The sequence below is a fragment of the Lethenteron reissneri genome, chromosome 1, assembly GCF_015708825.2.
Source record: "Lethenteron reissneri isolate LAM-NWPU_2019-01 chromosome 1, ASM1570882v1, whole genome shotgun sequence".
Taxonomy (NCBI): domain Eukaryota; kingdom Metazoa; phylum Chordata; class Hyperoartia; order Petromyzontiformes; family Petromyzontidae; genus Lethenteron; species Lethenteron reissneri.
The window spans coordinates 9,636,743-9,663,121 of NC_083779.1; the positions used below are offsets into that span (position 1 = coordinate 9,636,743).

The 26,379-nt window shown below is 45.9% G+C and overlaps 2 protein-coding genes across 5 annotated transcripts in view; one reads left to right on the forward strand and one right to left on the reverse strand.

The window, feature by feature from the left end:
- The window catches only part of LOC133345691 (tyrosine-protein kinase Fer-like), a 68,220-nt gene that overhangs the window by 36,599 nt on the left and 5,242 nt on the right, over positions 1-26,379 (reverse strand). For 2 of the 4 annotated variants that reach the window (XM_061556758.1, XM_061556846.1), the window contains exons 3-4: positions 17,090-17,418; positions 6,565-6,674 (exon numbers count right to left, since the gene is read on the reverse strand). The gene's annotated coding sequence lies outside the window, so the exon portion shown is untranslated. Of the gene's footprint in view, positions 1-6,564; positions 6,675-17,089; positions 17,554-26,379 lie in introns of those variants that run through there. The other 2 variants (XM_061556698.1, XM_061556931.1) reach the window with 2 other exon arrangements.
- Positions 24,084-26,379, forward strand: part of LOC133341819 (nascent polypeptide-associated complex subunit alpha, muscle-specific form-like) — a 34,316-nt gene continuing 32,020 nt past the window's right edge. Inside the window, exons 1-2 of the mRNA XM_061550619.1 lie at positions 24,084-24,239; positions 24,280-24,397. Coding sequence (XP_061406603.1) covers positions 24,084-24,239; positions 24,280-24,397 — 274 coding nt within the window. The remainder of the gene's footprint in view (positions 24,240-24,279; positions 24,398-26,379) is intronic.

A 26,379-nucleotide genomic window follows, 5' to 3' on the forward strand; every position in this document is an offset into this window, starting at 1 on the left:
GTCACATAGGTAAAAAATAAATAAATAACTAAATTAAATCACGACGTTTCGGAGGCAACACAAGCCTCTGTCTTCAGGTGGAACCGTTACAGCCAAAATCACTGTAGTAAGTGAAGAGAGCTAATAGAGAAACGCGACTATATAGGGTAAGAGGGGGGGAGGAGCCAAGGTAGGGGGGGTAAGCTGAGTTAAGCCGATTGATAACATCTATTCATTATGCAGGAGAGGGGGGGGGTATTGGGGTACCGTGAACAAAGGGGCGGAAGTTGAATTGACTAATAGGAACGCTAAGTTAAGCTGATAGATAACATCTAGTTAATAGGAACGCTATTAAAAAATGAAACAGCCAAATTAAATCACCAATACACGACACTACTATACTCTACACTACACTATACAATACACTACTATAGACTGCTATACATTACACTTTTATATACTCCACAATACACTACACTACTATACTCTACACAATACACTACACTACTATAGACTGCTATACATTACACTTTTATATACTCCATAATACACTACACTACTATACTCTACACTACACTATACACTACGATACTATAGACTACTATACACTACACTATTAAACAGTACAACATACACTGCTATACACTACTATACACTACACAGAGTAACATCCAAATCTCTGACAATCTAAAAACGGTACTAGCTAAAGGGCTGAATTTCGCAGTTACCCCTAAACATATCCCAGTAGAGTATATAATCTCCCATGTCGATGTAGCCCTCAAAGGCTTAGGACACATCCAAATGGACATTGCGAGAGCTGAAATAGCCACTATCCTCAAGAATGCTGAGAAACCCGTTAGCAACATCAGCAAAAACGAACGCTCTGAATTCGCAAATTTGAAAAAGAGGGATGACATAGACATGACAGTCATCCCTCTCGACCGACAAGGGCAATGCCACTGTTATCATGGATAAAATATCATACAACAAAATCCAGGACCTACTCAATGATGGCAGCTACTCCAAAATCAATAGAGATCCGACCAATAGCTAACTACAAAAACCAACAAGATCATCACCAGTTCGACTTCCCTAATCGAACCAATCAAACGGCTCTCCCTGAAACCCTCGGCTGCGAGACCTCCCAGATTATATGGGCTTTCCAAGATCCATAAAGAAGGTACCTCACTAAGGCCCATCGTGTCCACGATCAACTTACCTACCAACAAACTGGCCCATTTTCTGTCGGATACTCTGCTTCCCTTCACTGGCAAGACCACCTCAGCAATACTTAACTCAAATCACTTGGTCTCTCTAGTCAAGGACATTGTACTGTCTCCTGATGATGTCCTCGTCAGCTTTGATGTGGTCTCTATTCACCAAGGTTCCAGTGCCTGACACCATAACAATAATTGAAGACTTAGTCCAACATGGACTGAACCCTGATGTCCCTGCGCTGGTTAGACACTGCCTCACCAACACGTACTTCACCAGAAATGGTACCTTCTACAAACAAAATGAGGGCACCCCTATGGGTTCCCCTTTGTCACCAGTGATAGCCAATGTTTTCATGGAGAAATTTGAAACAGACGCCATCCAGACATCCACTCTGCGTCCTTCCTTGTGGAAGAGATACGTGGATGATACTTTCGTCATTTGGCCACATGGCCTCCCAGCATTGAACCAATTTCTAGACCACATCAACTCCATACACCCATCCATCAAATTCACCATGGAAGTGGAGAAGGATGGCAAGCTACCATTCCTGGATGTTCTGCTTGAAAGGGGGCCCAATGGCTCTTTGGGACATTCTGTCTACAGGAAGGCCACCCACACAGATTCCTACCTGAAGCCTGATTCCCACCACCATCCGGCACAAAATAATTCACTCAACACTATACCATAGGGTCCACTGCACATCTCTGACCAACACCACCTGGCCAGTGAATTGAAACATGTACATCTGGCCCTCAGGATGAATGGATACTCAGATCGTGCTATCCACCAAGCTGTTTCTCCCACCATACAGAAACAACCCCCTGAGACTCCAATCAAAACCATTACGTTGCCAAACATAGCAGGTGTTACCAAAAAGATTTCCAAAATTCTAGACAAACACAAGATCCAGGTCCGATTCAGTACAGTACACAAGATCCGTGATCTGATCCCATCCGTAAAGGATGTCATTCCTGACTTACAGTACCCTGGTGTCTACAAACTGAGTTGCATCTGTGGTGATTGTTATATCGGGGAAACGAAACGACATATTTAGGACCGCATTTGCGAGCACAAGTCGGATTTAAAACACAGCACGACAAATTCTTCGGCCGTAGCTGACCACTGTTATAATACTGCTGGTTCTCATGACATTGTGTTCTCCGATACCAAGGTACTCTGCAAGCCTCCTGGATACTACCAAAGATTTGTCCATGAAGCCATCCAGATATACATAGACATAACTTCAACCGAGAGGATGGATTCAAATTGAGCAATGATTGGAAGGATGTAATTAACCAAGTTAAACTTTAGCTGCTTTATAGTTTTACAGTCATATCCATATTTCCATTCATTTACTCCCAGCTTTATACACTACCATCACTCAGAAATTTTATGTACAGTGTTTCAATAGTGCCCCAATACTCACCCTCCTTCCCCCCATAGCATTATGCCCAGGAGCCCAGGAGCCTCTATAGTATCTGCATCCCAATGCTCGGTCCGACCTGGCTGCTTCACTACTGTTACACTTCCCCTGATCTTATCTGTTAATCAGCTAACCCCCCCCCCCCCTGACTCCTTGACTCCTCCCCCTTCGCTTACCCCATATATTAATGTGTCTCTAAACAGCTCTCTTTATTCACTACACTAATTTTACTGAAGCATGTTCCACCGCGGATAAGCCGTAACGGGGGGAGGGGTTAGGTCACGTGGGGGAGAAGGGAAAGCTCTTAAGGGCGGGAACCGGAAGAGACGGGAGGAGAGTGTAAGAATAAAGACGGGAGGAGGCCACGCAGGGCAGAGGGTGGAGAGTGGCACGATCGCCACAGGACGGGACTCGGCACTGTTGGCCAGCGGTGTCCGGGCACGGGGGAGACGGAGAGCAGCGGTGGGGCTGCAGAGAGAGCAGCTGAGAGACTGCATAGAAGCGGAGAGGCGGAGAGGAAAGCCAGCAGCGGAGCTGCATCGGGAGCAAAGCGAAGAGAAAAGGCTACGTGAGCGACGGCAGCTGCCAAGCTGCCAAGCGGAAGGCGGAGAAGGCTCTGAGCGAGGGCCGTGTGGGGCAAAGTTGTAAGAACCCAAATAAAGGACAACGGAGACAAACAGAGTGAAAGAGTCCTTTATTACAAACGTATAGTGTAGTGGATAGTGTAGTGTGTTTTGTATAGTAGTGTATAGTATAGTGTATTGTGGTGTATAGTAGTTTAGTGTATGGTGGTATATTGTGTAGTGCAGGGGTCGGGAACCTTTTTGACTGGGAGAGCCATAAAAGCCAAATATTTCTAAACATATTTCATTGAGAGCCATATAGTATTTTGAACGTATAATAAATTAAATATGTCTTACTTTTAATGCGACTTCTGGTGCTGCATGGTTTTGCTGACGGCCTTGTAGTCTGGTTCATACGTGGTGAGGTTGAGCTTCGTGCAGGCGTGACCCGTGAAATTTATCTTCAAAACTAATTTCTGTTTACTTTAAAATGACACAGTATTATTAAGCAATATCACAAGTATTTTTTTAAATCAGTTCCAAACTGCTTTTTTATTTTGTTATTCTTTTTTCAACTCAAAATTGGCTGGGAGCCATATGCAGTCACTGGAAGAGCCATATATGGCTCGCGAGCCATAGGTTCCCGACCGCTGGTGTAGTGTATACCAGTGTATAGTGTAGTGTATAGTAGTGTATTGTATATTAGTGTATTGTGTAGTGTATTCTATAGTATTTTGTGTAGTGCATTGTGGAGTGTATACCAATGCATAGTGTAGTGTATTATAGTATAGTGCAGGGGTCGGCAACCTACGGCTCCGGAGCCGCATGCGGCTCTTTACGGGCTGCTTCTTGACGATATGTACGTATGTACAGTATGTACTCAGATGCATTGCGGCTCTTGAAATACTGAATTTTGTACCGAATTGGAAAGAAATGGCTCTTCTTGTTATTTTGGTTGCCGACCCCTGGTATAGTGGATAGGAGTCTATAGTAATGTTTCAGGTATAGTTGTGTATTGTGTAGTCTTCAGTATTGCGTAGCAAAGTTTATAATAGTGTATTGCGTAGTTTATAGCAGTGTATAGTGTAGTGTATAATAGTATCGCATAGAATAGCGTAGAGTATAGAAGTGTAGAGCACAGTGTATGGTGTACTGATTAATAGTGTAGTCTATAGTATCATAGTATATATTGTAGAGTATAGTAGTGTAGTGTATTGTGGAGTGTTTAATAGTGTAATGTATAGCAGTCGATAGTAGTGTAGTGTATAGTGTAGTGTAGAGTATAGTAGTGTCGTGTATTAGTGATTTAAATTAGCGGTTTCATTTCTTAATAGCGTTCCTATTAACTATATGTTACCTATCAGATTAACTTAGCGTTCCTATTAATCAATTCAACTTCCGCCCCTTTTTTCACGGTACCCCAATACCCCCCCCTCTCCTGCATAATGAATAGATGTTATCAATCGGCTTAACTCAGCTTAGCACCCCGCCCCTACCTTGGCTCCCCCCCCCCCTCTTACCCTATATAGTCGCGTTTCTCTATTAGCTCTCTTCACTTACTACAGTGAATTTGGCTGTAACGGTTCCACCTGAAGACGGAAGCTTGTGTTACCTCCGAAACGTCGTGATTTAATTTAGTTGTTTTACATTTATTAATTTTTTACCTATGTGACTTTACCAAAAACACCAAAGAGTATAACGCCAATATGTTCATATGAACTGGCCTGAGCTGTCCACTACATTCACCGTTTCCCAATTCAAGTCCTGGGTTGAGACATTCTTCTCCTCCTTGTGCCGATGTCTCAACGCAAAGCCCAGATGACAAATGAAGCCCATTTCCTCCTGTACCCTGCTTCCTTGTTTCATTTCTCCTCTATAAAAAAAATCCTTCCTCTTGGCTGCGATCCCCCCCCCTCACGACGCGCATGTCCCTCTGTCTGTGCAGGAAGGTAAAGGCGAGCAGTAGTGTAGCGGTTAACGATCCGCACTACATACCCGGTAACCCGAGTTCAAGTTCTGCTCTCAACTAACACCAGTGACAATTATCTGAACTGGTCCTGGGCCTCCCCTAGGTCGACTCAGCCTCAAATGAGTACTTAGTACGATGAGTAAACATCACCACCAGGGAGACAAAGGCGGTCGGGTGTGGTGCTGGCCACCGACCCTCTCATGTGCTGTTCCGGCTTTCACAGGTGCTCGCTAACAGCACTTGCCCCAACAGCCTGTTAAGGCAATACCGGGGATATTTTTTATTGCAGTACGATATTGCATTGCACTGTATGATGGTCAGTGTGGGTGAGTATAGACGTGGGAGCATATAAGTATATAGTATAAGAATGGTGTTTGCTGCACTGCCCCTCTGCTGCCCACCACGTAACGCCGCAGCCACCTGTAACTCCTGTCTGTGCCAGGTGGTCACCTATAGAATCACTAGATTCACGCCCCTCTTACAAATGAGAATGGTTAAACTAAATTAAATAAACAAAACTGTTTGTGGTCAACCACACTCAGCTTGCGAGATCCGACAAGATCGGGCCCATTCCTAGCTAAAACATATATATAGTAACTAGTATTGTTACAGTAAAATTCCATTGCAAATTACTCAATTTGGATAGCACATAGCAACAACACTTGGCAGGACCATCTTGAAAAACAGTTGTGAGACTCCATGAGGCTTTTCTGGGTAAGCAAGTGGAATAATTATTATAATTATAATAAATAATAATCCTGGGTGATTTGGTCATATGCTCTAAATAAATAACCCCGTGAATAATTTAGAAAACCGAGGTGATGTCTCTTAGCTTGCCTACGCAAGTGGGACATGCGGGAGTCAGCAGCAATTCTGAACATTCAAAGAGTGATTTCGCAACGACTGATCAATCACGATGTGCACGGCTCTCACTCGGTGTCAATGCTCCCAGATAGCTGGAATACATCTGTGAACTGCATCCATCTGTGCGGAGCTGAGCGTTATCCCCTCTTACACGGGTGTTTCTCCACACTCCAATTTCATTCCAGGTACCAATCTCTCAGGAAGAGAAATTGGCAAACATCCCAATGTAGCATGACACCTCCATAACAGGTTTTAAGACTGGAAGAGGCTATCCTGGATAAACCGTGGGCATTACTGTTGTCTAAACGACGTTTTGAAGATGATGAAGTCTTAAAAATATCACCATACACCTCGGCCAGATTTTAGGATGCCGCGCATATATCCTTACACGCACACACATCCTATCATCAAGACAAATACACGAGCATCGCCGAGAAGGAACTGGAAAACATTGTAAACGGCAGTACTTTATCAACACCAAAAGGAAGATCAGTTTGAACAATCTGGCTTGTGCATTGTCTATGTGCGTGTGTCTCAATCACACATACTTTTAGTCGGCACCAAATGCCTTCAAGGGCGCAGAATAAATTCTTGAGCGGACACACGGCAGACAGCGGTGTAGCCGGTGTTAACCCTTTGTCGTCTTCACACCTTCCACCTGCGAGAGGAGGAAACGTTATTGGGGCGGTGACACAGCCCAGCTGTAGCACAAACGCCACTTGTTATAGAAGTTTGTGGTTCAAATATGGTCGGCCTCCCTGGCTATTGCTATGAGGTGTATTAACCGTACAATATTGTGCTCCATCTGCTTAGCAGTGGATAATACAGATACCGTGATGGCATTCGAAGGAAAAGGGCCATTGTGTGCTCGCTTCATGGTCCACATATGAACCTAATGGCGGGACCCCGGGGTCCCATAAGCCCCGGGCTCTCTCTAAAACATATTATAATGTAACAAAAACTTTGCTCTTTTTCACTAATGGGTTTGAAGGATGGTGGCAAGTGTTGTCTTGTTAAACTATGCCTTTAAAACTGAAATTACTTACCTGCAGTACCTCTATTTAAATACACTATCGAAAATAAACTTTACATCCCTGTCAATCATCGTAAACATTACATGAAATAGTACGCGTTTTCAATGCGCTGTTATACCAATGTTACTCTACAGAGTAGTGGGTCGCCGCTCCTCTTATCTGCATTAATGAGCGGTATGTGGGGACTATGGCTTAAACGCAAAAAAAACCCATCTGCACAGATGCATACGGACAAGAGAAGTATTATCAAACAGGAGGAATTAACAGTGCAATGCAACTCATCTGTTAAATATCTGCAGAGAATAATATGGTCATCGATTGATCCTGGCTGCAGACATTGGTAGGTCACAAATAATAATAAAGATAAGACAGCAGTTTAACTGTATTATGCATACCGTTGTGACAAATAAATGACTTAAGTCGTGTCGGCAGTTTGAGCAGCTTTGGATAGGACTTAAGATCCTGCCCATACCCGAGCATAGAGAGCATTCGCTTGTTCGGCTCTTCTGCGCAATCGTCCTCGCTGCGCTTGGAGGACATGACAACAGAATGCTCCGTGCCAGGTGGGTCGCGGCGTTTATGTGCACGGTGGGACGGAGTCGCCAAAAATAAATTAATTAATTACGATTTTGACTTCCGTTTATTTGGGACCCCGGGGTCCCACCATAAGGTTCATTCGCCAAATAAAAAAAAAAATACCTGCAAATTACTCACTTGGGATTATACATAGTAGCGTCATCCCCTACTGTGAAACTACTGCAGACATATGTCTGAAGCAATCTTGCACAATAACAATGATGCAAATATGAAAATGTACAAATTATGTGTATTTGTAACGGCAGTGCCATTACCAGCTCCATATGCGAGACATTGTAAATGTAAATGTGAAACTAAAAACTATGGTCATTTTACCAGATAAGGCCCACTGAGCTATATAGCTCTTTTTCATAAGTGACCTGGCCACAAATGATAGCTCAAAGATGTGGTTTATCATGTGGAAAATTTATAGCGGCCAAATACTCGAAACGCAAGTTTCTAAATGTGGAGCGAAACACCAGAGGAACCGGAGAAAATCCACACGACCACAGGGAGAGAACATGCAAACTCCAGTTACACAGGAGTCAGTCAGGATCAAACCCACGATCTCCTGCATACTAGGCGAGGTAGTTAACATCTCGCCACCGAGATCAACGAAGACACAGAAACCTAAAATGACGTGGTCAAGCTTAGAGTTATACCACTGCGTAGTTTTTGCGGTTGCCGTAAAACTCTCAGGTTATGAATTTTCGGGTTGTAGCGGGTGCTGTTCCGCACGATATCCGACGTTTCGCTCCACGTACTCGGGGGCTTCTTCTTTATGAATTGAATTTGGTTCTGAAGTTACTGGTACAACTCGAAAACACATCAGAGATCTAGCTGCACAAAAACAACTGCTAATACATATGCAGCGGTAGCAGTTGTCCTCAGTTTACCCAGGAAAGCCTTTCGGAAGTCTTCAAACTTTTCAGGAAGGTCATCATGCCGAACAACACGCGAGATAACGCAAAATCACACCGGCGAGCTAGACTTTCAGAGTTATCAGTCTGAGCAAGTGCTTTGGCGAGCACCTATGAAGGCCACACACACACACACACAAAGATCCCACATCTGGCCATTCAGACGGTGAAACAAGTGCTGTCAGTGAGCAGAGCACACGAAGGGGGTGATAAGTCAGCAGCACGCATTGACATTTTTGTTTCTCCAGTGATGGATATTCATACACCGTGCCAGTTACTCATTCGCACCGACCTAGGGGAGGCCTATTTCTAAAATCACTCGCCACTGATGTTATCCATGGTCAGGAATCAAAGCCAAGTAGCTGGGTTAGTGCTGAGTAGCACAGGGCACTAACCACTACGCCACCACTTCCCACATGTGCACACAAAACAAAACCAAGATCCCCCTTATTGCTTCTAAAATACTTTTGGTGCAAGTTCTATTTGCGAATATCCATTAAGGCTGGCATGGCACACAAGAGGGTGGGTAGCTGGTACTACGCCCGGCCACCTTTGCCTCCCCAATGCCGATGTTTACACACTGTATGATATACTCATTTAAGGCTGAATCAACCTAGAGGAGGCCAAGAACCGGTTCAGATATCCATCACTGATGTTGGCCATTAGCGGGAATAGAATGCGGGTTTTAGTGCAGTGAGATAATCACTACCGCTCTGCAAAATACACACCTACGTGTACACATACACAAGCACAAGCGTGTAAGTGCACACAATCACTCAAGCGAGTCATTCTTACCGTCTGTGTTCCTCAATGGTAAGGCTACATATTTCAAGTGTAATAATCCAGCCTGGGCATACTTTTCGCTATTAGTGTGGCTTCTCGTGGAAGAATTAATTTAATGTATGACTGTTTGTATCGACGACTTGCATGGGCAAGCACACTCACGTAAAATTAGGGCTGGAACAATTTGAACCCTTGGTGATCCTATGCATTGCATCACATGGATCAACAATAGTGAATACCATTTTCCCCCATTAGAGTCAAACGTTGCATTCTATCTCGCCTAGCCATTACGCACTGGACAAACAAAGCGCCTTCTGCCTTAAACAGGGGGATGTGGATAGAGAATGTGGAGAATGTTTGACTGTGACTTAGAAGGGAATGTACCTTAAATGTATACAGGACTTTGTGTGAATAGGTCAGATTCGCGATCATCCATAGAAAACGACAGCACTGTCATGCGCACTGTGTAACATTACACCGTGCGCATAATACTGCCCAGGGCGTGGGCGATTAATTGGTCAGGCTGGAAATGTGCCAGCTAGATGAACGGCATGGTAAGGGAATATTAGCGACCACCATTTGTCAATTCTCTGCTGGATGCCATGCGGGTCGTGGTGGCTGTGACCATATTTCACCACGCTGATCAGTGCAGATTGGTTCAGGTGGGGATCATAGATGTTGGTTAATAGTACTTTAGATTAGCACAGTTGGCTATGTACGGTACGAAATAAATTCAACATACATACATGTAGTTTAATTTTCCTCTGCTGACAACATAGCCCAGCAGCAGCCTTGAGCACCGTCATACTGGGGTAGTCGCCTATCCATAGCCCTATCCAGGCTCAAGTCTCCTTAGCTTCCGAGATGGGACCAGATCAGGCACATTCCAGGTGATTTGCTCATAGGCCTGCAGAATATATATTGAATCGTTAATGACAAAATTGGTGAGGCGTGGTGGTTTGCTTTGCACAGTAGTGACTGGTTTTGAAAAGAATTTGCAAACTATCTCTTTTGCAACTCACATAATGTGGGTTTGGCATTACAATCCAGCCTTGAGATTCATACCAGACTTAGGTATGGCAACGAATTTACTGGGCTCAGTTTCAAGTGACACTGTTTCCAATTCGCTTTTTTGTTCCAATAAGTGTTGTTCCAGCATCATTAAACCATGGTCAATTCACTGCTGGATGAAGGCCTTCCCAAGCTGCTGCCACCTCTCATGATACCTGTGATGCGACAAGCCACCCCAGCGCCTGCACACGTGAGCCGATCTCATCGCTCCATCTCCCCATGTCAGTGACATAACCTGTCAAAATCCATTCGCTTCACTTCGTTCAGCCAACAATATGGAATCAACGCTTCGACCTTCACTTAAAGCGTAACTTTACTCACTCCTGAGTGGTCGGCAAACCCTATCCCATTCTAGTTTAGCTTCATGCAATGTGTACCTCACATTTAAATTCTCACATATATCTCTCGCATTTCTCCACCTCAGATATGCAGGGGCAGCATGTAAATTCCTTTTTACGGAGATGGTGAATGAGTCCATAATGCATTGCCAAGTGGATTGTGCCTTGTCTTCACAAGAACGAATCTTCCCACAATGCAACATTTTTTTTATTGAGTCATCATACTTTTTTGACTATTTAGGGGTCTGTTACCCAATAACCACTGTAAGTTAACTATTAATATGCCTATTTAAAAGCTGATCGTCTGAAAACATTTTAAACATTTAATTATCAGCCCCCACGGTGTAAATTGCAGTCTTAATCGCTATACCTACTATCTCTTCGAGTAGTCAATTTTATGTGACGAGCGGGAAATACCCGGCGTTGCCCGGGCGAAAAAGACCGACACACACATCGACCTACACAAACTTACAGACTTTGACCCACACACACAAAGACATCGACTTACACACACACATATGGACTCACACACACAGACATCGACTTTAGATACACACACACATGGACTGACACACACACATGCACCTACACACAAAGAAATGGACTTACACAATCACATAGAGCTACACACACACACCGACTCGCACACATCGACGCAGACACGCACATTGACTCACACGCACACATGTAGTTAGACACACACATAAATATAAAAAAATGTACTAACTTAATTTCCAAATTTTTGTTGTCTACGCACACACGTTGACTAACACAGACATCGAAGGACACACACACACATCGACTTACAAAGACACAGCGACTCACACACATGGACTTACACACATACAGACTGACACGTAGATTTGCACGCACACACAATAGATTTTTTAGTTGCACTTACACACATACATAGACTCACACACACACATGCACCTACACACACGCAGAGAAATGGAAGTACACACTCACATGGAGCCACACACATCGACTCACACACACAGACACATCGACGCAGACACACACATCAACTCACACGGACATATGTAGTTAGACACATACAATTTAGAAATGTACTGATTTGCACACACATCGACTCACACACACAGACACGTCGACACACACACATCGACACAAACAGGCACGTAAAATCACACGCACACATGGACTTAGACACACGTAAATATAAAAAACTTTACTAACTTAATTTCCAAATTTTAGTTGTCTACGCACACACACAGACTACGCACACACATTGACTAACACACACATCGACGGACACATACACATATCGACTCACACACACGAACGGACTCGCACACACATATGCACCTACACACACGCAAAGAAATGGACGTACACACTCACATGGAGCCACACAGACACATCGACTCACACACACAGACACATCGACTCACACGCACACATGGACTTAGACACACGTAAATATTAGGAAATGTCAATTTTTTTTAAAAATAATTATTTGTCTACAGACACAGACCATGCACACACATTGACGAACACATACACACATCGACGGACACACAGATATATCAACTCATGCACACACACACATCGACTCGCACACACATGGACTTGATACATATGTAACGGTGTTATTGGGCGAACGTACACAGTCTCCGGGTGATAGCTACTACTTGCCAATAGGGGGCAGTCAACAGGCTGAGCCAGTGCCAGTGGAGTATGACCCAAGGGGCCAACAGTCAGCCGGGAAAACGGATCTTGGAACGAATGGGCACAGCCCCCAAAGTAGGGGGCTGTAGGGGAATGATGTCACCCTTCCAGAACCTGTTGGAAGGTTCGGGAAGGGAGGTGTGGCGCAAGCCACAGAGCAGGATAAAAGGTCGGACCCCGGGAGGGTTCGGGCAGTATGTGCCAGCTGAAGACAGAAGAGCCAGTGAAGACTGAAGACCGGCTAGCTAGGACCCTGGGACTCATCTGACCCACCATCCTTATCAGCGCCGGGCAGAGTGAGCCAGTGGTGCGACCCTGGAAGCCCCGGAGCCCGACATCCTTATCCGGGCTGGGTCCGTGTGGCTGGTGGTCGAGACCTGTACCTTGCCTGGGTCAGGTCAGCTAGCCTCCCCTAGGACCCTCTTAGTCGGAGGACCCGAGACCATAGCCCAGGAGTAGGGCGAGTTAGCCGTAGGCATACCTCCCCAGCTAGCAGCGGGTGAAGGGGCCGTTACCCCTTCAAGTGGAAGGCTGTATCGTGTTGTGTTACGCCCTTGTAATAAATAAACGTTGCCTCTACCGAGTCGTCTACGCCGTCATAAAGAACCCACTACACACACAAACGTAGACACACACATGGTGGCAGACACCCACATAGACTCGCACGCTCGCACGCACACAAGGCCGTAGACACATTAAGAAAGATAATAACATTCTCTAAGTAAATTTAGAAATCTTTGTTGTGAGAACACAAACATTATGAATGTAATATTTGCAAGGTGATTATTTAAAAATCAGGTTTCTGTCAACGTGAGTTGACACGATAATAAGAATATTAGAAATGACCAAGGTAATAAAAAAATATTTTTTGTGAGCAGACAAACAAAAATAGTTGTCTGCACAGAGTTAATGTAATATTAACAAGGTGAATATAAAAAAATGGGTTTCTGTAAACGTGAGTTTAGGGAAAGAAGCAAGGAAATAATACTTAACATTGCCGTAGTGAGGCCTAGTCCCGTGCAGAGCCTACGGCCTCGCCTAGATTGCCCAGCCGGCCGAGGTGTCACCTTGGCAGGGTGTGGGCTGGGCCGCTCCCCCCGGCTGTGCTACAATAATACTATCTAAGCGGTAATATTAATATCTAGGGACTCTATAGTAGTAACAGGACGCATTTGGGTGGAGTGGAGAGAAGAGAACATCACACTTTGAAGAATTAAGCTCAGCGTTGTGTGTGTTTTTGTTGCATTTTTAACACGAATAAAAATGTGTGCTGATCGTGTGTGCATTGCTAGGGGCAACCACTGTCAGCAGTGCAAAGTGTAATTTAATAAATGCGTATAATACTAATGTGTGCGACGTACCTTATAGAGTATGCAGGCGACTAAAAAAGCCCGCACACCTCCGGCAATGGCGCGTGAGAGTTTGTAGGGACTAACCGTGATGAGTATTGTGCACATGCGCAGCTGTGGACGTTGTCCCGCCCCGACCGGCGAAGGGAAATAAAAAAAATATTGGAACTCAATATTTTAATAAAGATATCGCAAAAAACGCTATTTTAAAGGTGAGTGATGGGAAAACTGAATAGCGCTTGCCCACCGTGATGCTTACGGCATGGTACCAGGCAGATTTTATTTCACATAAACACCACCGTTTGAGAGCCAAATCCCTTGCAAGCGCGCGTGCACGGACAGACAGATGGTCAGACGGATAAAGAATGCCTTTTATAGGTAAGAAGACTAGCGGGAAGAACCTGGCATTGCCCGGGCAAAAAATATATCAAAACTTCTCTTAAAAACCTTACATATACATACACAGATACTAAGCAATTGTGAAAGCCTGATGGGCCGTTTGTCCATTTCTCCACCAACAAAATAATAAGAGGCTTGCAGAGGTCCAAAAAGTTAGAGAAAGTGGGGGGTAAATGGTTGATCTAAAAGGTTTGTGAAAATTGACGACCCCCCCATCCCTCATAAAATATATTTACCCCCGCGTAGGTATATATACCTACACACCCTACATACAACAAAGTAGTATCTGTTGACTCAGTAGTTGTATCTACTGACTGTACAGTAGTATCTACTGAGCCAGTAGTATCTACTGACTGTTTAGTAGTATTTACTGACTGTAGTAACTACTGACCGTAGTAGTATCTACTGACTGTCGCAGTATTTACTGGCCGTAGTGGTATATACTGACTGTTTTAGTATCTACTAACTCTACAAACAGTATCTACCAACTCGATAGCAGAATCTACTATCACCACAGCAGTGCATACCGACTGTTGTGGTACCTGCTATCACTACAGCAGTGGATACCGACTGTTGTGGTACCTGCTATCACTACAGCAGTGCATACCGACTGTGGTGGTACCAGCTATGACTACAGCAGTGCATACTGACTTTGGTGGCACCTGCTTTCACTACAGCAGTGCATACTGACTTTGGTGGTTCCTGCTTTCACTACAGCAGTGCATACTGACTGTGGTGGTACCTGCTATCACTACAGTAGTACATGCTGACTGTATAGCAGTATATATCGCATCTATAGCACAAAGTAGTAAGCAGACAGAGTGCCGTGGTGAGGCCTAGTCCCGCGCAGAGCCCCCAGCCTCGCCTAGATTTACCAGCCCGCCGAGGTGTCACCTTGGCAGGCTGGCGGCTGGGCCGCTTTCCCCCCGGCCACGCGACAATAATGGCATGTAAGCGCTATAAGAATGATATGTAGGGGCTCTATAGTAGTTTCAGGAAACATTGGGGTATCATTGGGGTGGGGAGAAGAGGACATCGCACTGTGAAGAATTTACACGGTGTGTGTTTTTGCTGCATGTATAAGGCGAATGAAAATGTGTGGCGATCGTGTGTGCGTTGCTAGGGGCAACCCATGTGAGCAGTGCAAAGTGTAATTAGATAAATGCTTATAAGACTAATTAATGGGACTGACGTCTTATATAAATGCATATAATACAAAAGTGTGCGACTTACCTTGGGCAATGGCGCGTGTGGATTGCTGGGGGTAACCTCGTGGGTGCTGTGCGCAAGTGCAGCAGGCTGCGGTGTCACCCAGCGCACGGCGAAGGGAAATAAATAATTAATCTATAAAACTAACTCAATTAATTAATCAAAATCTCAAAGAAACGCTAACTTAACTCATTTAAAGGTGACGGACATGAAAAAGAAATTGCCTATTCCCACAGCGGGGCTCAGGGCGTGCTGGCTAGCAAATATTTTTTGGGCATAAAACCCACCGTTCGAGAGCCAAATCCCTCGCAAGCGCGCGCGGAGACTTTTATGTATTAAAAAAAGAGAAAAAGAAGAGAGAAGAAAGAAAGAAGAGAGAAGAATAAAGAAGAGGATGAAGGGCCATTGCTCAAAGCGTTACCTATTATATATTTATCCTTTTTAAAATGCAGTGTTCTTGACGTGTGCATTAAGTTTTTAGTTGCTTTATTTACGGTTTGATTAATCCGCGCGTTCTCTTATCGAGCACGTGTTTTGATGCACTTTTGAATTTTTGTTCGGTATTTTTCGTCATTGTTCCTGAAGCACACGTCCTTCCAGGAACAGTTATCGACACGATCGGTTTACGACATTTCGCGTTAATGCAATTTACAAATTAGACACTTTTTGATTCACAAAATCGAATTTCCGCGTTAACGGAATGTCATTACGGCACACGCGTCATGTGATCATTATATCTAGATTGAAAACTCATCTCTTTTGAACTGCTTTTTGCGTTTAGTTTGCTGTGCTTCCCCGGCACCTCCAATTAGCACGGTTGGCTATGTACGGTGCGAAAAAAGTGCAATACACATACATACTGCCCAAAGACGAACAACTACCAGACTCAACACTGCACCTACGATTAGCACGGTCGGCTAGGTAGGGTGCGAAAAAAGTTCACCACACAGTACAAAGTGGGAGCACCCGGGAGGTTGCGTCATCCATCAACGTCAGCGTCGCGGTGTCACGAGAGCTCCACACGACACTGGCAGTCATTACAACATGTAGCGGATCTTTGGGGGAGTTCCCTCAAAATATTTTAAAAAATTGTTTAAAATGCATTCATGATTCAATAGTTGTAATGTTTATTTTTGCTTTAATATTTGTATTGTAAAAAGTGATATAGGTGTGTATATTGTTATTAGTAAGAGTTGGAAGGAGGATCCGAACACACATGCCTACATTGTGAGTATAAATGAATAGGAAATGAATAAGATTAACGCTATTTGCGTGACTAGCGCGGTGTGTGTTTTGTTGCGTGACCAACACATCCCCTTCGTGAAGCCCACCGAGATCGGGGCGTTAACGAGTCGACCGCCGATCTGTCTGCGTGGTGCCCGTAGGCGGCCCAGATTGCGTGTTGACTACCAGTCTGCATGGGCTTGGTGTTTGTTATCCACTCATCAGCAGCCGAGGATCTTGTCCGATCCCCACTTACATCGCAAACAGCGTTGGCGCACTTCTACTGTGCTGTGTGTGTCGCCACGGCTGTCTCCCTGCACTGGCCAGCGTGCAGTGTGGCCATGCGACTCCCTACGAACTCGCACGAGTCGGCGCAGACCCCGCTTCATCCAGCAGTGCGTCGACAAGAAGGTTTGCTCTTACACGGTAACGCGGATAACGACGAACGCGACAAACATTACAAGTACAAGCCACTCACCACCTCCCAGGCCGCGCACGCTTCTTCGGGCGTATTCCCCCGATCCGCACGGAACCGATCGCCGTCGTTTTCGAGCGACCACGGGCCGACCCGCGAGTAGCCCCGGGCGGGGCACGGCGGCGTTTAAACGCCGAGGTTCGGTGCCAGGCTTCGAACGCGAATCCACCCCACAGCGAACCCGCGGCAGCGGCAGCAGCAGCGGCGGCGTCCGCGCGGTGCGGAGGCAACAGAGCGGCCCGTACCCCGCCGCCGCGGCATAGCCGGCGAGGCCACGACACCCACCCCACCACCACTGCACCCGCAGCACGCGCTAGGATGGGTTGTTTCGGCTGCAGAGGGAGGGAAGGAGAGAGAGGAGAGGCGTTGAGACGCTACGACGAGACTTGGAACATCGCGGCAGCGAAGCGGCGTTGGGCGGCGAGACGGGGGCGAGGTGGTGACACTTGCCCAGAGGAACCGGATCCGGGAACCGGCGGAACAGCTGTTGAGCAGGGAACCGGATCCCCTCAAAAAAACTTCGAGTGGGGGGACACCGCGATGACGTCATTGGCTCAATAACGTCGCGATTACGTCATCATATCAAGATCGTGTAGATGGCGTCACCGTCTCGACATCGACGCGCTGACGTCATCGAGAAATGACGTCACAAACAATGACGAGCGTTTGATTTCATCGCCGCGTGGAGACGTCACGGGTACATCCCAACCCCAGAATCGGTGACTTAATACTACAGGAGGAATCCGATGAGCTAAAAGCTCTTTTTACACAGATGTCGAGTAGTGGGCACGGGGTCAGAAGGTTACAACAAGAACAAACAATACAAAACACGTTTGGAGTGCAATGAATTGGAAAGGTGAGCAAATCAATAAAACGAAAACTAAACTATATTTATCATAACCAGATTTAAAGTGTCCATGACTGCAAGGATTCACTCTTTGGTTATTTCGGTAAAGTCACGTAAGTAAAAAAATTATAAATGAAAAAACAACTAAATTAAATCACGACGTTTCGATAGCCTCCGTCTTCAGGTGGAACCGTTACAGCCAAATTCACTGTGATAAGTGAAGAGAGCTAATAGAGAGACTATATAGGGTAAGAGGGGGGGCAAGGTCGGGGGATGCTGTTGAGGGGTCGGGAGGGGGCAAGTGCTACGCTGAGTTAAGCCAATTGATAACACATTGTCCTGCGGAGGGAGCTGGCAGGAACGTTGGGTTGCTCGGTCAATGGCCAGGGTCAACGGCGGCGTGGTGTATTCCGCAAATATGCCCGACTGTGAGGGCGGGCACAAGCCGGCGTGAGTAGGTGAAACGTTGAGTTTTTTAGGGGCACCACGGGGTGACCAGCCCCTCCCGACCCAGCCAAACCCCCCCACCCAGCCCCTCCCCACCCTCCCTACCCAGCTCCTCCCCACCCTCCCCACCCAGCCCCTCCCCCACCCAGCCCCTCCCTCCCCACCCAGCCCCTCCCCGCACGACAGACAGACGGACACAATAATCCCCTGTGGGCTGGTGTAACCAGGAGGTTCCTACCAGTAACATCTATTCATTATGCGGGAGAGAGGGGGTATTGGAGAACAAAGGGGGGGGGGTGGAAGTTGAGCTGATTAATAGGTACGCTAAGTTAAGCTGATAGATAACATCTATTCATTATGCATGGCGGGGGGGGTAATACGGAAGCTATTAGAAAATAAAAACGCCACTATGCAATACACTGCACTACTATAAACTGCTATACATTACACTATTATCCACACTATACTATAATACTATACTCTGCACTACACTATATACTATGATACTATAGACTACTATACACTACACTAGTAAACAGTACACCATACACTGCTCTATGTGGCACATTAGGAATGGATCACTTTTAATTATATCCTTGTGGAGCAAGGGAGTAAAGAGTGTGGTTTTGTGAAAGTCCTGATGTGCTGTGCAGTGCATCAATGCACGTGTGTACAGCAGCGCGTGCGTACAGCAGCGCGTGCGTACAGCAGCGCGTGCGTACAGCAGCGCGTGCGTACAGCAGCGCGTGCGTACAGCAGCGCGTGCGTACAGCAGCGCGTGCGTACAGCAGCGCGTGCGTACAGCAGCGCGTGCGTACAGCAGCGCGTGCGTACAGCAGCATGTGATGACTGAGTCGGGCCTGTAGGTGGCTGGCAGGGTTATTGAATAACCGCGCGGATATACCAGTCACATGGTTAATGGCGACTCGGGAGCAATGCTGGTTGTAAAACACGTGCTGTTGCATTTTACAGGTAAAGGACCCAAAGGTTCATCTTCTTGGTTATTTCAGTAAAGTCACGTAGAATGGAAAAAATAAAATAATAAAAATAAAACATCGTGAGAATTATTTTATTATGTTTTATTTTTATTATTTCCATTCTACGTGACTTTACCGAAAGAACAAAGAAGATGAATCCCTGCAGTCACGAAAGCTTTAAATCGAAATTTGACCCAAAGGTTGTTTTTGATCGTTATATAAATGTTCTAGACTTGTTCTAGACTTTAAGCTTGGCTTTAAATTGTTCGTTTGTGATATATGCAATTAGAGGCGTTTTAGCACTGTGCATTGTAAAGGGATTATGCACTGTGATTACTTACTTTCATTGTAATTCTCTAACTCTAATACTGTTTAGTCTATAACCATGCCCATGTACCCAGAGTATGACTACTTGCAATGCTATTGAGAATAGAACACATTTAAAGTATTAAGCTGTACAATTGTGATATACAGTACGTATACTGTACACATGCAGTACATATAATGGGTGTAAGATACCGATATAGGTGGATGGTATAGATAGACATACAGCTTAGGATTAAAGGAATATTCGAATAGTGATGTGCAAATGTGATTGTCAAAGACAAAGATGGTTTATCAGTAGTAGAATTGGGTTTAAGAGAAAACTGTTAATGAATAACCGCACGTGTAAACCAGCAACATGGTTAATGGCGACTCAGGAGCAATGCTGGTTGTAACACACGTGCTTTTGCAATTTACAGAGTGACGGTGTTGTTCTTCACAAGATTGCTATTAACCACAATAAATGTGCTTGCCCTCGATTTGGAGCACCTGCCCATGTCCTTCATTTCGAGTGTGCAACATATTTTGGCGAGCCTGGCAGGAGAGTTTCTCAGAATTCACTGACGGGGATTAACTCTTCCAATGAGACGGACCAAGCAATTGTAAAGGCAGAATATATAAATATATTTATACAAGGTTCTACATAAACCTCGCGCAACTAACCAGCGGGGTGGTGGCTTAGCGGTCGTTTACAATGCTCACTTGAAAATTAAAGAGCTCCATCTACCAATGGCTCAGGCCACATTCGAGGTCCAGTCCGTATCCCTTACTACTAACAACGAGTGCTTTTACATTATTTCCATCTATCGCCCTCCAGATGGCAGCATCAACACCTTCGTAAATGAGCTTTCGGAATTCCTATATCTGATTCCTAACCCATCTCACAGGCTCGTGCTTACAGGCGACTTCAATTGCCCCGGCAATACCCCAGCCTCCATCGATAGTCACCTTGAGTCAACTTTGGCCTGCCATAACCTGGTCATCACAAACTCAGGCCCCACCAGAGCTTCGTCAACAAACGTTGAGAGCATGCTCGACCTGGTTCTGGAACCTAACCAGCACCGACGCATCACTGCACTGGGAGTTTTCCAAACTGGTTACTCCGACCACCGCCTTATACTTTCTTCCCTCCAATTTCCGAAGCCAATCACCATCAAATTCACCCGCAACTTGCGTAATTTTAAGGGTATCGAATTTTCTGCTTTTCGTCACCTCCTTGCAAACTCGCTTTCAATGTTATCCCCATCATCGGATCCAACCGTCTGCGCTCTCCAACTAGAAGCTGACATGAGGGCGGCGCTGGACAAACTAGCTCCATTAAAATCACGAACCGCTAGGCAGTCTTCTCACGACACTCACTGGCTCTCAAGAGATGCCATCATTGCTAAGCGAACCAGGAGGCGTCTTGAACGTATCGCATCCCGCAGTGGTCTACCTGCTGATCGACTTGCTTACAGAGTCGCCTGCAGGAAAACTAACAAACTGATCCTTGTCTCACGTTCCTCCCACATTGAGGAACGCATCAAAAAAGCAACCGGAAACCCGCGCATTCTATGGAAAACTCTCAAAGATCTTCTCCATCCTGGTAGCACCATGGTCCCTCACCTTAGCGATCCCCTTGCCTCACTGAAACTTGCCACCTCTTTTAATACTTACTTCAACAACAAGCTAATCGCCGTCGCAAACTCGTGCACGTCTACTGACACATTGCACCATTGTACCCCGCTCATGGTACCTAAAATTGTAAGCACTAACCCAGACACTCTTCTAACTATGCTAAAGCCTGTGTCTACAAAAGACGTTTTCGCTTTAATTGAATCACTTCCTTTGAAGTCATCTCCACTCGACGTGCTCCCAGGTTCCTTGTTCAAGCAATGTGCTCCGGAACTCGCCATCATGATCAGGAACATCGCAAATGCCTCCTTCTCTTCGGGGTGTTTTCCGTCCAACCTCAAATCTGGCCTGGTTTCTCCCTTGTTAAAGAAACCAAATCTAGATCCGGATGACCCATCTAGTTATCGTCCCATCACTAACCTCTCTAACCTCTCTAAACTCCTTGAACGACTAGCCCTCGCCCAGCTACAACCACACGTCACCTCCTCCGCAAACTACTGCAACTTCCAGTCAGCTTACCGTCAAAACTATTCCACAGAAACAGCACTCACTAGGGTGCTCGATGACATTTTAACGATCGTTGATTCCGGCTCAACTGTTGCACTTGTAAGTCTGGACATTTCGTCAGCCTTCGACACCATCAACCATTCGCTCCTTACTTCCCTCCTGAAATCCGACTTCGGTATATGCGGCTCAGCACTCAAGTGGATAGCTTCGTACCTTTCTGACCGGCAATCTTCAGTCAGGGTGGGCATGTCCACATCGCCTGAAACAAGAGCATTATGCGGGGTTCCCCAGGGCTCTGTTCTAGGTCCCCTGCTCTTCACAGCCTACACTTCCCCGATCGGCCGACTCATTGCAAGCTTCGGTATTAAGCATCACTCATACGCGGATGACACGATTCTATTCACCGCCATCGATTCTAGCAATGCATCTGGATTCGAGAGGCTCTCGGAATGTACCACCGCCGTGCAACAATGGTTCACTGCACACAACCTAGCCCTTAATCCGAAAAAGTCAGTGGCCATCATGTTAGGTACCAAGCAACGTCTCAATTCAGCAGCACTCCCCACACACATACACATCTTCGGTCATAGCATCAAGTTCACCAACCACTTCAGCTACCTCGGTGTCATCCTAGATTCAACTTTATCCTTCGACCGTCAAACCAACCATATCATCAGCTCATGTAACTTTCACCTGAAGGCTCTTAGACACATACGTCCTCTCATCTCTACTGAAATTGCCAACACTTTGGCATGTTGCATAGTTGGGTCTCGCCTTGACTATTGTAACTCCGTCCTTGTCCGGACCTCCGCTGGCAACCTAAGGAAGCTTCAAAGACTACAAAATAACCTAGCACGCGTCGTCATTGCCCACACTCATCCCCGCCTCGACTCACTAGCTCGTCTCCGCGCTCTCAACTGGCTCCCCATTGCCAGTAGGGTCACATACAAGACCGCCTGCCTCTGCCACAATGCCTTCATATCCGCCTGCCCGCCGTATCTTTCTTCATTACTGACAACTTGCAGCTCAGCACACGGCAGATGCCTGCGCAGCGCGACTCACGACCTCCTCTCAATACCAAGATCCAGGATGGTCATGTCTACGCGCCGCTTCTCGGTGGCAGCCCCAACAGTCTGGAACGATATCCCTCTGCACATTCGCAGCATCACCTCAATCGCCTCCTTCAAGAGACACTTAAAAACTCACCTCTACAATCATGCTTTTGAGCGACTCTGAGCTTGGCTCCGCGCCTCTGAGTTGCGGCCACTACGTCTGCAAATTTGCGCGCGTTACAAATTGTACTATTATTATCTGAACGGTCTTCACATCATGGCACTGGAACAGCTGCAGCACAAGGCCAGTACTGCTTTGAATCAGCTGCAGAAAGCCCAGATCATGGAAACATGCAGAAATTTGAAGTGTTTCATTGATGATGAGACTGGTGAAGATAAAAGCAGACGGGCTTTGATTCGTATGGCAGAAAGAGTACTTGATGAAGTTGAAGACCAAGAAGAAGATGATGAGGCCTGTGCATACATTCAAAACCTGATGTCTTTCATTGAAACAATACAGCAGAAAGACAAAGACAGCAATGGAACGTGTCAAACACTGCCACCATCAAAACTTTCTGAAGATATGGATGGTGAAATACAAGAGTCACAAGAAGAATCCAGAAAAACCCTTGAGGAAAAGAAAACATCAAGTGAAGGTGGAACAAAAACCACAGCCGCATTGAATCCCATACGAATGGCCAGACTAGGAAATGTGCCGGAAGTCACAATACGGAGAGAATTCAGGATCTGTGGGAAGATTGGTGAAATAGGGCAGAAAGACAAGTTATTTTACACCAATCTGATGCACCAGATCTACACAGGTACCCGTAAGGGACATGCCGAGTCTGGCATCATTGAGGCAGTAGTCAGAGCAATCAGTCCTGGTCTAAATTTGATGGACATGCTAGAAATAAAAACTGATTTGACTATTTACAAGTTAAAAACTATTTTGAAGGAACACTATAGAGAAGAAAGCACATCTGATCTCTATCAGAAGTTGATGAACATCTCTCAGGAGTCAAGAGAAACTACACAAAACTTTCTGTTCCGAGCTATCGAATTAAAGGACAGACTATTATTCGCATCTAAAGAAAAAGGAGCTGATGACCAGTACAATCCAGATATGGTACACAGGAAGTTCCTGAGATCGATTGGCACAGGATTGCTCAGTGACTCTATAAAATTCCAAAATAAAGCCCAATCTGGATGACATCACTGTCACTGATGAGATGCTGATTGAAAAAGTCAATGAAGCAGCCAGCTTGGAACTTGAGAGACAAAACAAGCCCAAGGGGATCAAAGGCAAGGGGTATTCTGAGGACAGCAAGGCCCGCGGGGCCGAGGGCGGCAAGGCCCGTGGGGCCGAGACGCAGCCCAAGGGCGAGGTGAGGGCCAAGGCGCAGGCCTCACGTGCTGTGGCTGCAGCTGCAACCCAAGTACCCGGGCAAGAGCACACCTACACGCAACAAGATGGGCCATTACGCCATCATCAAGTTCCTGCTGACGACAGAGCTGGCAGTGAAGAAGAAGCCCGACAACATGCGTGATCAAGACAAGATATAAGCTGTGGTCATATGGTTGTTAGTTGTTTAAGATGTTTTTGGTTTGTTAGTGTTGTGTTTAATATGTTAAGAGGGGGTCATTGTCTAAAATGAAAAAAAATGGTGAGGAAGAGGTTTCAAGTATGTTAGTAGGCCGATAAGTAAGTACCTAAAAGCTAAATTCTACACGGCCTTAAGCTGCAAAGGATTTTATTTTGACAGGTACTGGGAAAAGAATCCTAACCATTTGTGGTCAGTAAAATGTGAAGTATGGTGTAATAATACCAGATTGTCTGGTAATTCCAAAAGCATAATACAATGATTGGGCTGCACAAAGAGTTGGAGCTCACCCCAAAATAGAGAGCTTCTGGAGTGGCGCTATCTTGGAAGGGATATGATCCCTAGAGAAATTGTGTTCACAATTTCATAAACTCCTTTCATGACCAGTTTAAGGAAAAAGAATGCAAAATGTTTCCAAGGAGAAAAATGGAGTGTCGAGACGACACTCATTTTGTGGGGGAGAGTGTGACACATTAGGAATGGATCACTCTTTTAATTATATCCTTGTGGAGCAAGGGAGTAAAGTGTGGTTCTGTGAAAGTCCTGATGTGCTGTGCAGTGCATCAATGCATGTGTACAGCAGCATGTGTGTACAGCAGCATGTGTGTACAGCAGCACGTGTGTACAGCAGCACGTGTGTACAGCAGCACGTGTGTACAGCAGCACGTGTGTACAGCAGCACGTGTGTACAGCAGCACGTGTGTACAGCAGCACGTGTGTACAGCAGCACGTGTGTACAGCAGCATGTGTGTACAGCAGCATGTGATGACTGAGTCGGGCCTGTAGGTGGCTGGCAGGGTTATTGAATGACCGCGCGGATATACCAGTCACATGGTTAATGGCGACTCGGGAGCAATGCTGGTTGTAAAACACGTGCTGCTGCATTTTACAGGTAAAGGACCCAAAGGTTGTTTTTTATCGTTATATAAATGTTCTAGACTTGTTCTAGACTTGTTCTGGACTTTAAGCTTGGCTTTGAATTGTTCGTTTGTGATATACAGTGAGGGAAAAAAGTATTTGATCCCCTGCTGATTTTGTATGTTTGCCCACTGACAAAGAAATGATCAGTCTATAATTTTAATGGTAGGTTTATTTGAATAGTGAGAGACAGAATAACAACAAAATCCAGAAAAACGCATGGCAAACATGTTATAAATTGATTTGCATTTTAATGAGGGAAATAAGTATTTGACCCCCTCTCAATCAGAAAGATTTCTGGCTCTCAGGTGTCTTTTATACAGGTAACGAGCTGAGACAAACACACCAGGGGTGGTTATGGCCGCACGCGGAAGGATGCTTACATCCACGTCCGCACCTTTAGCCTGGGGGGCTAAAACGGCGCTGTGATCCCCCACGGCCCCACCCCCCGGTGGGGGAGTTGCTATATAAGGCGGTGAGCCGGTGGGCTCGGGGTTCAGTGTTTAGCTTTAACCAGCGAAGAAAGAAGACCGGCTAGATAGGCCCTGGGACTCCCCTGGATCGCCGTCCTTCTAAGGACCGACCAGGGCAAGCCAGTGGCGTGGCTCCGAGAGCCCAGAACCGATGTTCTTATAAGAGCCGGTCTGGGGACTCAGGGTGCCGTAATCCCAGCTTGACCAGAGCTGGGTCAGCTAGCCTCCACTAGCTCTGTAGTGGAGGACCTGGGAGTAGGCTAGCCAGGACAGAGATTGTGGGATCTCCCTGTTAGGCGGGTGAAGGGGCCGATACCCCTTCGAGTGTCGTATACCTTGGCCTGTATATAGTGGAACGTTTAATAAATAAGTGTGCCTCCGACTACGTCGTCCAAGTCTCTTTGAACCTACTACAAATGGTTGAGTAAGTGGCTGAATGAGTGGTTGATGGAGCGATTTGTTCAGTGAGCGAGCGGGTGGTTGAGTGAGCGAGTGAGTGGTTCAGTGAGTGAGTGGTTGAGTGAATTAGTGAG